This window comes from Camellia sinensis, unplaced genomic scaffold (genome assembly GCF_055761805.1).
Source record: "Camellia sinensis isolate YWXY unplaced genomic scaffold, ASM5576180v1 Unanchor4, whole genome shotgun sequence".
Lineage (NCBI taxonomy): Eukaryota > Viridiplantae > Streptophyta > Magnoliopsida > Ericales > Theaceae > Camellia > Camellia sinensis.
The window spans coordinates 10,146,193-10,158,465 of NW_028129277.1; the positions used below are offsets into that span (position 1 = coordinate 10,146,193).

The window sequence follows — 12,273 nt, forward strand, 5'->3', positions numbered from 1 at the left end:
AACCTTACATGGGAGGGTTTTAGGTTTGTGAAAAAACTAATGAAGATCAAGGAAAACTTGAAGATATGGAATAGAGGCTTTTGGAGATTTGAAAGGAACAAAGAATTAGATTATTAGGAATATTGAGGAGTTGGATACCCATTGAGGCTAGGGAGGATTTGGTGGGGAATTTGAGATCCAAATGGGCTGATTTAAAAGTGAATTTGGAAGATTTAATTTTATGGAGCATATTTTTTTGGGCCCAAAAGGCAAAATTAAAATGGGTTAGGGAGGGTGATGTTAACTCAAGGCTCTTCCATAGAATGACTAATGGAAAGATGAAAAAGACATTCATCAAAATATTGGAGGCTGATCAAGGAGTGTATGTGGATAGGGAGGATCGACTTGTTAGTGAGATTTTAAATTTTTACTGAAGGTTTTACCCTGATGGGGGAGTCGAGAAGCTAGGAATTGATGGAATTGATTGGATGTCGATCGATGAATATAGAGCAAGTTGGTTGCCGAGACCATTTGGTGAAATTGAGATTAGAGAGGTAGTCTTTGATTGTGATATAGCTCCATGCCCAGATGGGTTCTCTATGGCGATCTTCCTAGATTGTTGGGCGATAGTGAAAAAGGATCTAGTGAGTGATTTTGATGAATTCTATGAGAAGGGAATAGTTAACTTGCGCACAAATGCTTCTTTTATCTGTCTGATCCTAAAAAAGGAAAACCCAGCGAAGGTAATTCTAGACCCATCAATTTGGTTACACCCCTTTATAATTTTGGGGAAATTTCTATCAAAAAGATTGGGAACCATTTTGGGGAGACTGTATCTCTAGTGTAGGGTGTTTTTGTTAAGGGCCGACATATTTTGGATATTGTTTTGGTGTCAAATGAAGCGTGGAAGAATATAGAGCTTTGAAAAAGGAGGCCCTTATTTTTGAAAAAGCATATATGGTTGGTCATATTGCTTGGAGGTTTTTGGATTTTGTGATGCAAATAAAGGGTTTGGGGGTAAGATGGAGGAAATGGATTATGGGTTGCTTGTCGGTCATTGTTAATCGAGAAGCAGGGAACACTTTTAAGGCATCTAGAGGATTAAGGTAGGGAGACCCACTTTCTCCTTTCCTTTTTATTTTGGTGGCGGTTGTGTTGGAGAGGATAGTAGATAGAGCTAGGGGCTTTGTTTAGTTGATGGTTTTGTTATTGGGAGGATGAAATTTGTGTCTCACCTTACATTATGTGGATGACATTTTTTTTTTTTTTTTCAAGGGAGGAAAGTATGGTAGCTAATTTTTTAGGGATTGTGAGAAGTTTTGAAATTATGCTCGGTCGTAGGTTAATGTAAAATAAATTGATGTATATTATTGATTGATGTTTTACAAGATTGTTGTGTATATATTTTGTACAAGAATTCTTATTATATAGGAGATGATTCTGGAGTAGGTGAGGACTGAGTGGTGGAGGTAGGTTTGGTGGAGTGTAGTAGGTGATAGGAGTAGTAGGTGGAGGTAGGTTTGGTGGTAGGTGTAGTAGTAATTTACATTTACATTAACAGCCCCCCTCAAACTCAAGGAGGATAGGTACTAGCCAACTTGAGTTTGGAGAGAGTAACAAAATAGAAAAATAGGCTGACAATTAAAAATGGGATAGGAGACACTGTATGGTCGTGTCGGACCGTTGTAGCAGACAGTTTACGGGGTCATGTCGGACCGTTGTAGCAGACACTGTGTGGTCGTGTCAGACCGATGTAGAAGACAGTTTATGGGGTCATGTCGGACCGTTGTAGCAGGACAGTTTACGGGGTCATGTCGGACCGTTGGAGAAGACAGTTTATGGGGTCATGTCGGACCGATGTAGAAGCTGACCGGAATCAATGTCGGGACAGTTTATGGGGTCATGTCGGACCGTTGTAGCAGACACTGTGTGGTCGTGTCAGACCGATGTAGCAGGACAGTTTACGGGGTCATGTCGGACCGTTGTAGCAGACAGTTTACGGGGTCATGTCGAACCGTTGTAGCAGACACTGTGTGGTCGTGTCAGACCGTTGTAGAAGACAGTTTATGGGGTCATGTCGGACCGGTGTAGCAGACAGTTTACGGGGTCATGTCAGACCGTTGTAGCAGAAGTTGTGGTGGTGCACAGTGCGTCATGAGCGACTTATACATGATACTGTGTATAACCCCCCCTCAAACTCAAATAGGTGTGAAGGTAGAAACCTATTTGAGGTTGAAAAGGGATTGATAAAGCTGACCGGTGTACAAGACACTGTATGAGTGTGTATATAGGCTCCCCAAAAAATATACATGTAGATATATATCGAGCCCTCAAAAGTCGTGCCCTCAAAAGGCGTGCCCACTTTATCAAAAGATGTGCCATGAAAAGGCGTGCCAGTTTGTCGGGCGTCAAGAGGCGCGCGATGCGCGTGGCTGCCTCGGCTATTTAACCAAGACAGAGCCTGAGGCCGAGGCAGAAGCAAAAAACCTGCGAAATCCTCTGTAAAACTCTTCGTTGCGAGAGAAAATGGCTTCGTCGTCCCGTGGTCTGCTGACTCTCTTTCCCGACCTCAACGAGTCAACAAGAGAGATAACGGGTGCGGTGTCCCGTGAACCTCGACCAAACACCACTGGGTTTGCTCCGTTGAACTTTCCGATGCAGTCGGTGGAGCAAAAAATGGCAGTGCAAACGGATGTGGAGGCGAATCAGTATACTTTGAAGGCATGTGTGGAGTCCATGACGGCGGTTACAAACTTGTCGCACTGGCTGCAGAGTAGGACAAATGAGGTGCAGCAGTTAAACGCCCAACTGGCTCTGTTCCAACGCATGTATAAGGATGCGCGAGCAGAGATAAGTGTGCTAAAGGCGGAAAACAAGGAGCTGAAGCGGAAGGCCACCGTGATGTTCCGATTTGAAGGTCCGCCATATGCTACAGTGGAGGAGTATGGGGGAGGGAACGTGCTCGGCGGCGCGGGAAACACAGAGGCATCACTGTCAAGGGCCGCCCAGGACGGAGGCAAGAAGAAAAGACCGGCGGCAGAATAGAGAAGAAAAAAATCCCACTGTGGGTGGGTGTTTGTGTGGGTTGTGTTTGGTTTTTTTTTTTTTTTTTTTTTTTTTTTGTAATTGTGATCGGGGTTGATCCCTTGATATGAATAAAACAAATGGGTTGTTGTGCAAATTTGTAAATTGTGTTGGGGTTTGTTTTTGTTTTTTTTTTTTTTTTTTTTTTGAAAGGGAAATATCTTGGGGCATGTGAAAGGGAAAGAAAAATAAAAAACAAAAGAAAGAAAGAATATTAAGATGTTAGTGCGTAGAGAGTGGTTTTAAAAAAAAGGAGATGATGATGTTTGTTTTAAAAAAGAAGAGGAAAGTTAAAAAAAAAAAAAAAATCAATCACTGCTCAAAGCACGGGGTGAAAGAGTGGGTTGAAATATTAAAAAAAAAAATGGTTGGTTGGAAAGTAGAAATAGGAGAGAGAGAATGAGTGGGGGAATTGGGAGAGTGGGGTACACAAAAGAAACTTTCACTGTGGATGTTCAGAGAGCTGAGGGGAGGCCACTGAATGTGCCTTTAATTGCGCCTTTTACGATTGCGTCTTCGAGGGTTGAGAAGGTAGAGAATGTGGCGATTCGGATTGAGTTGAGTAATGGGTGTGTTGGGTGGGGTGAGGCTCCGATTCTGCCATCGGTGACAGCGGAGGATCAGCCGACGGCGTTGGCGAAGGCGGCAGAGGCTTGTGGGTTTTGATGAAAGAGATGAGGGTTATCCATTGTAGGAGACTGAGAAGTGTCCATGTGAAATAGATTTTCACTGCTATTATCAGAGATCTGGTTATTCTTTTTCTTGACGAGTTCACTAATTCTGAGCTGGGCAAGGCTAGCTGCTGAGCGGGCAGCAGTTGCCGCACGTTCAGCTGATTCAGCAGCAGTCTGAGCTGCAGCCAACACATCCTGCAAATCTACATTGGCTTCACTTTTGGTCCTCGACAAGGGCATAGGTGGCTCACTCTGTCTCACAGGAAATGTTGCCGGAAATGTTGCAGAAGACTGTGATGGTGGAGATATGAATGGCAAAAACTGTTTATCTCCCATCGAACAAACTGGAATTTTGGCCGATTCAGTAGTATTAGGTACTGATTTCTCTGGCAACACCTCGTCATGCTCCAGGTTCAGTTCATGTAATAGACTTTCATTTACATCAGAATTTTTGGCTGATTGAAGATTGACTTCTGGGGAAGGAAGCATTTCTGGTGCTGAAGCAGTGTCATGCCCCAGGTTCAGTTCATGTAATAATTGACTGAGTGATGATCATGGTAGGGTGTTTCAGTGAGGTGCCGAGAGGGAGAGGGAGGTTTGAAGTGGTTGAGATCCGGCGGGCGGTCAAGGCAAGGTTGCCGCCCGCCGGAAGGCGAAGAACACCAAGATCTTTAACCTATAGCTCTGATACCATGTAAAATAAATTGATGTATATTATTGATTGATGTTTTACAAGATTGTTGTGTATATATTTTGTACAAGAATTCCTATTATATAGGAGATGATTCTGGAGTAGGTGAGGAGTGAGTGGTGGAGGTAGGTTTGGTGGAGTGTAGTAGGTGATAGGAGTAGTAGGTGGAGGTAGGTTTGGTGGTAGGTGTAGTAGTAATTTACATTTACATTAACAGTTAATTTGAACAAGAGCAGTGTGGTTGGTATTAATTTGCAACAGGTCAAAGTGCAGAGGTTGTGGGAGGATGTTTGGTTGGGTGAATCTTCCTTTAACAAGGTTGTTTTACACTTGTATATTGTGGTTCGTTCTCAATAAATTTTCCATTGCATCTTTCGCATGCTCCAATTTAGCTCCAATTATTTGGAATTTCAATTTCATCAGGAATCTTAATGATCAGGAGGCTCTTGAGTTGGCATCTTTGTTGCCTTTGCTTGATAATTTTTCGTTGTCTCCAAATGTTTGTGATAGGTAAGTTTGGCTTAAATACTCTTCCGATATCTTTTCATGCAAGTCTTTTTTTTGATTCAGTCATTGAGAAACCCAGGCTTTGTTTGGTAGAGCTTTTGAAGTTTAATTCTACCTCTTAGTTTGTGTGTGTTGTTTGGTTACAACTTTAGAAAATTAATTTCACACCCACTTTTCAAAACACCCACTTTCAATATCATATGTCACATCACTCTTTTCAAAACTCATAACCAAACAAATTTTCTTCACTCAAATCATAATTCCTAAACTCACAAACTCAAAATACAACTCTATTCTCAAATTATATTTCTAAAACTCTACCAAACGCAACCCCAATGTTTCTACTTTTTTGTTGCACAAGAGGATTTGGAAAACGGTGTTGTCTCCTGAAGTGAAGATTTTTATGTGGTCGTTGGCTCATGGAAGCATTATGACCAACGATATGTTTCAAAGGAGGAGACCGAATCATTTCCTTTATCCTCAATGGTGCATCATGTGTAGGGGATTTGGTGGATCATTTATTCTTGCATTGCCTCCTGGGTTTGAATTTATGGCATCAACTATTTTGTTTGATTGAAAACACATTGGGTGGCTGTTGGTGCATGTGCAAATTTGTTCTTAATTGATTTATGTGGTTTTGGTGGCAATTAGAAATCAAAAATATAGTGGCATTGTGTTGTCTTTGTGATCTTTTGGGTAGTTTGGTTGAAAAGGAATGCAAAGATCTTTGAGGATAGGATTGAATATTTGGATATACGCCTCTCCTCCGTTTAAACGGGTTCGGCATTTTTTTTTTTTTTTTCGATTTCCAAAGATTGGAAAGCTGTTTGTGAATCTTGATTTCTTTTCTTTGTGGTGTTTCAGTGTGGTTTTTCATGTTGTGTTTGAGGACATCTTGTCCTCTCTTTTTTTTTTTTTTTTTGAACACCATCTTGTCCTCTCCTTGTACCCTTTTTTTCATTATTAATGAATTTTGTATTTTATTTATTTAATTAATTAATTAATTAATTTATATTTTGTAGCTGATAAAAAAAAAGTGTAATTATTTAATTATTGATAATGTATTAACATTTATATAGGTTTTAGTTTTTGATATTAAACATTTTCAAATTCTTTTATCATTTCCCTTATGGTTTCGAAATATTTTGAGAGATTTTTGAAACGTTTCCATAATATTTCTGAAATGTTTCTAAAACATTTTCATTTCCAAGCTACACGAAACAACATACCGGAATGAAATTTTTGATCCTTGTTATGTTTAGGCTTTGGCAGGGGCAGTTGGATTGAGTTGGGTTATTGGTTCATTATATTCTTGGATTGGAAATCTTTATTTGTAAGACAAAATGGCTGGATCAATATAATAAAGGTAGGACTTGGGTCAGTGTGGGTATTTATTGTCGTCTGGACTGTTCGGTTGGGCTAGGCTTGTTTTGCGTTAAATATTCTTGGCTCTGGGTTAGACTTGTGTCTAATCAAGGGTTTTTATACTCTTTCTTTGCACAATGTTTTCCTCATGTAGTAAATAGCAGCACATAAAGGCACTATATAGCTATAATGAAACCTCGAGTGAATACAGAACACAACACTGACAATGTTGAGCAGTAACACGGCCACGGACAAGGGATCTGGCTTTTGATGGTGGCATTGGCATGAGGGAAGCATCGCCTACAGTGATGTAATAGATGATGTGGCTTTGATGGAAGAAATAATGACTCAACAAGGGATGTTGACGATCATTGCTATTTCCAGCAACGAGTCATGGAATTATCTGTCGCAAACAGATCGAAGTTAATGTTGTGGATTGCATCAGTTCAGGCTACCCTGCAATTCTAAATTGAAAGACAGTGGCAGTGAGGCACGAAGGTGTTGGTTGTGATTGACAATGGATGATCTGGTGATTTGAGGCAGTGAAGTGACAAGGACAATGACGAAAAGTAGTGTCGATGCGATCCAAAATAGTAATTGGTCCCCAAACTTCAATATATGCGATGGGTAATGTCAGTGTGATGATGTTGATGCTGCTGATGGTTCATCAAGACTTGAAACATTGGTGGTTTCCATCTGTTCGATGAACTTCTTGAATGAATGAGGTTGGTCAATGCCAGGATCTGACACCTAAATTGATGCAGGATCAATAAGAAAGAATGAAAAGAAAAGACGAGAAACATTAGGATTGAACATTGAAGGAGTTTAGTTTCAGACATAGCGGCAATCACCCTAGGCTTTCACATCAATCATAAGTCAAAACGATAATTATTAAGGTGTCGTTTGGTAACGCTTACGTTTTCAGTTTTCTATTTATATTTGTAAAAATTTTAAAAACTCAAATAAAAATTTGTTTGGTAAAATTTTTGATTTAGAAATCAGTCGTCTCAGTTTATAAATTTGGCCAAAAAATGAAAACACAAAAAATGTGTTTCCGTTTTGAGTTTTGAGTTTTTTTTTTTTTTACCACCCAACACTAGCCACCACCTCGCCACCATTTTCCACCACCGTCTTTCGCCGCCACCACCCATCACCCACCCCCCACCACCACCTGCCACCACCACCCACCACCGGCCACCACCACCCACAAGCCACCCAGCTGCCACCCACTCGCCACCACCACCCACCCCTCGCTACCACCACCACCCACCACCCACCACCCACCGGCCACCACCCACCACCCGCTACCTACTTGCCACCACCACTCACCACCCACCTGCCACCTACCACCCACCCGCCACACACCACCCACCACCCACCACCACCACCACCACCACCCACCCGCCACCCACCTGCCACCACCACCCACCACCCATCACCACCATCACCACCCACTCGCTACCACCCACCACTCGCCACCGTCACCCACCCATCCACCATCACCACCCACCACCCACTACTACGCGCCATCCGCCACCCATCTGCCACCACCACCACCCACTACCACCACCACCACCCACTCGCTACCACCCACCACCCACCACCCACCCGCCACCGTCACCCACCCACCCACCACCATCCAGCCGTCACCTACCGCCACCACCACCCACTTGCCACCACCCACCACCACCCGCCATCCGCCACCCACCTGCCACCACCACCCGCAACCACCACCACCACCACCACCACCACCACCACCACCGCCGCCACCCACTCGCTACCACCCGTCACCGCCACCCGCCTACCTACCACCACCACCAAGGTTTTAAAAAGCGGCCGCAACCGTTACGTAACGCCGTTACGTAACGGTTGTGGTAGTTATTGCCACCCGTTACGGCCGCTTTTGCAGTGTGATTGAGATTCACAGATGTATCGACCGTAGCGGCTGATATAGCGGTCGTAACGGTGCCGTAACGGCCTGTTACGCACTGTTACGTAACGGTTCCGAATTGCTTCTTTCGAAAAAACACAAAAAAAAAAAAAGTTGAAAAATGGGGAAGAGAGATACAAAGAGAAGAGGGAAGATGGAGGAACAAGAGATAGAGAGAGAATAGGGAAGATGAAGAGCATGTTATTGATTTGTTGAAATTGTAAAACCAATACTATTCTATTCAGCTGCTATCACTCAACCATTTTGTTTGTGTGTGTCTATCTATATACTGTTTGAAAATAATAATAATAATAATAATAATAATAAGTGTGGTCATTATCTATTTGGCTTGATTAATATATATATATATATATATTTAGGCTTTTATTTATTCTCTTACTTTTGTCATTGTTTATCTTATATATAATAGTTAGTGATTGATTTTTTGTATAATATAAATTTATTAATTATTAAAATATAATGTAAAAAACTCAGTTTATAGTTATTTAAAAATATGAAATACAAGGTTTTAAAAAGTAGCCGCAACCGTTACGTAACGCCGTTACGTAACGGTTGTGGTAGTTACCACCACCTGTTACGGTCGCTTTTGCAGTGTGATTGAGATTCACAGATGTATAGACCGTAGCGGCTGATATAGCGGTCGTAACGGTGCCGTAACGGCCGTAACGGCCTGTTACGCACCGTTACGTAACGGTTCCGAATTGCTTCTTTCGAAAAAACACAAAAAAAAAAAGTTGAAAAATGGGGAAGAGAGATACAAAGAGAAGAGGGAAGATGGAGGAACAAGAGATAGAGAGAGAGAATAGGGAAGATGAAGAGTATGTTATTGATTTGTTGAAATTGTAAAACCTATACTATTCTATTCAGCTGCTATCACTCAACCATTTTGTTTGTGTGTGTCTATCTATATACTGTTTGAAAATAATAATAATAATAATAATAATAATAATAATAAGTGTGGTCATTATCTATTTGGCTTGATTAATATATATATATATATATATTTAGGCTTTTATTTATTCTCTTACTTTTGTCATTGTTTATCTTATATATAATAGTTAGTGATTGATTTTTTGTATAATATAAATTTATTAATTATTAAAATATAATGTAAAAAACTCAGTTTATAGTTATTTAAAAATATGAAATATATTGGATCAAATTTAAAAATTTATAAAAATTGATCAATATTTATTTTAAAACCCAATAAATATGATCATGGAAAAAAAATGTGCATATCGGTAAGGTTTTTTTAAATTGTGCGAAAAATAAAAAAATTCACGGTTCCGGTTACCGCAACCGTTACGCTACGGCCTTTACACCCCGCAACCGCAACCGCAACCGCAACCGCGCCACCGCCACCGTTACGGCGACCGCAACCGCTTTTCAGAACCTTGATGAAATATATTGGATCAAATTTAAAAATTTATAAAAATTGATCAATATTTATTTTAAAACCCAATAAATATGATCATGGAAAAAAAATGTGCGTATCGGTAAGGTTTTTTTAAATTGTGCGAAAAATAAAAAAATTCACGGTTCCGGTTACCGCAACCGTTACGCTACGGCCTTTACACCCCGCAACTGCTCCACCGCCACCGTTACGGCGACCGTAACCACTTTTCAGAACCTTGATGAAATATATTGGATCAAATTTAAAAATTTATAAAAATTGATCAATATTTATTTTAAAACCCAATAAATATGATTATGGAAAAAAAATGTGCGTATCGGTAAGGTTTTTTTAAATTTTGCGAAAAATAAAAAAATTCACGGTTCCGGTTACCGCAACCGTTACGCTACGGCCTTTACACCCCGCAACCGCAACCGTGCCACCGCCACCGTTACGGCGACCGCAACCGCTTTTCAGAATCTTGACCACCACCCACCCGCCACCACCAGCTATCCACCACCCACCGTCACCACTTTCCACCACCGTCTTCCGCCGCCACTTGCTCTCACTCTTTTTTATATTTTTAAATTTTTTAAAACATTTTGTCAATTACCAAACGCATTTGTAGTTTATGTTTTTTTAAAAATAAACAAAAATCAGTTTATAAAATTTTTGTAAATATAAACTGAAAACGAAAACGTTGCCAAACACACTATAATTGTTTTCCAAGTCAGCTAAACCATTACATAAAAGATTAATTTATAAGCATGCCTAACTAATCCTAAACAAACTCGACTTCCTAAATTGATAAAATTCTTAGATAAATAGCTTTTTGATAAATAAAATTCATAGATAAATAGAACTTTTATTCTTATCCTTATCCGATGCATTCTCCATCACATGAGTTGGACAATAAAGAGGCAATAGAACTTTTTTTTCTTAAATTTTATGGACATGGCTATAGAAGTCACCCATGGGTCAGTATATCGGTCATTTGATGGTTTTGAGTCTCTGAATTTGTTTGAATTTGGTTAGATAGGTTTTTTAGAACTCGATGCCTCAAGCTTTAAATTTTGGAATATTAATCTTTTGTTTGAATTGGGAGTTCTTTTATGTCTGTATATAAGAGGTTGTGTCCTGGTGTGATGCATGTGATATCCACCTTCAGCCTTGTGGCTCGGGTTCTAGTCATGGGAAAAATATGGGGGGAAGGTGTGCATTGGCCTCTTTGTGTTTATGGGTAGGTGTGTTAGCTTGTGCATGTTTTAATCATATTTTGTGCAGTTTGTTTAATTGATTGGAGTTTCTTCTATAAGTGTTACTGTTTCTTTCTCCTTATCCCTTTGCCCCCCATGCACTGGGAAAAAAATAAAAAAGAGAGAGGAAGAAGAAAGTATTGTACCTGAAACAAAAAAAAAAAAAAGAATTATTATTTGTAGCAAATTTCTGTTTGACTATCATCTTATTTGATGTTGTGTGTCCTTATCTGATCATTGAAAGAAACTAACTGATTGTATCTGACCCAGATCTGAGCTTGGTTTAGAACCTGGTGATGACCCAACTTCGCTGTATCATGTTGAACAAGTTGTCAAATGCAGAGTTACAAGTTCTGTTCCTGCTTCACGGCGCATCAACCTTAGTTTTGTTATTACACCTGCACGGTAATCTTTGACATCATTAGTTGAAGTGTTTATTATTATAATTGGGGGCAAATTTTTGGCAAAATACCTAGCTTTATAATAAAACCATAACATAGTTGAGCAGTCAGAATATTTTTTCATAATTTGATTCAATAGTTAATGCATGTTTGACACATAATGACACACAACTCACAAAGGATCAGGATCTTTTAACCTAATCTGTGAAACCTTGAAAAGTAACTGAAAAAAAAAGGAAAAAGAAAGAAGATATGATTTGTTTAGAATGATGAAACATATTTTTCATAGGAAAAGTGGTTGAAATTTATGTCAGAAACAGTGCCTAGGTGCTGTAACTTGTGTGAAGGTTGTTTAAATAAGAAAAAAAAGAAAGAGATAAAGAGCATGGAGAGTGAACAAGAAGGGTATGGGAGACCAACGCCATGGCTTTTGCACAACTCATTCATATTTTTCAGTCCTACCCTAGAATGGAAGGACATGATTTGCATTTTTGTAACTGGATACCTACGTGTGTAGTTAGTTGGCAGCAGAAACTGTATTTACTTGGTCAATAATTCAATGGCTACTATCTTTTGGTAAGGTAACTTGGTTGCATGAGTGTGAACTAATATTTATATTACTTACCAATTACTCCCCTTTTTTTTTCCTCGTGGAAAACTTGTTAGAGTAGGAAATGTGCCTACTATTCATACATGTAATATGCATCCAATTGTATAGGAACCTGTACATTGTAAAAGAATTATGGACTGAAAATAACATTGCTTCATACGTGGACAATTGTCTTCTCAAACATTGTTTAGTGAGCCGCCTTCCTTAGAAAGCTCTTTTATGCTTTGAACAGTAACACTCCGTTTGGATTGTGAGGTGAGGTGAGGTGAGAAAAGAAATGATTATGGTTTCTCACCATCTACATTTCATGGACTCGTGTACGAGTGTCGGGTGTGGGTATGTATTTAGAGGTCGGACTCAAC

At 39.9% G+C, this 12,273-nt stretch overlaps 1 protein-coding gene across 12 annotated transcripts in view; it reads left to right on the plus strand.

Moving 5' to 3' along the window:
- LOC114259240 (rRNA biogenesis protein RRP5) overlaps positions 1-12,273 on the plus strand; it is an 86,575-nt gene that overhangs the window by 38,726 nt on the left and 35,576 nt on the right. For all 12 annotated transcript variants that reach the window (XM_082912643.1, XM_082912649.1, XM_082912650.1 and 9 more), the window contains one exon: positions 11,171-11,305. In XM_082912643.1, coding sequence (XP_082768769.1) covers positions 11,171-11,305 — 135 coding nt within the window. The remainder of the gene's footprint in view (positions 1-11,170; positions 11,306-12,273) is intronic.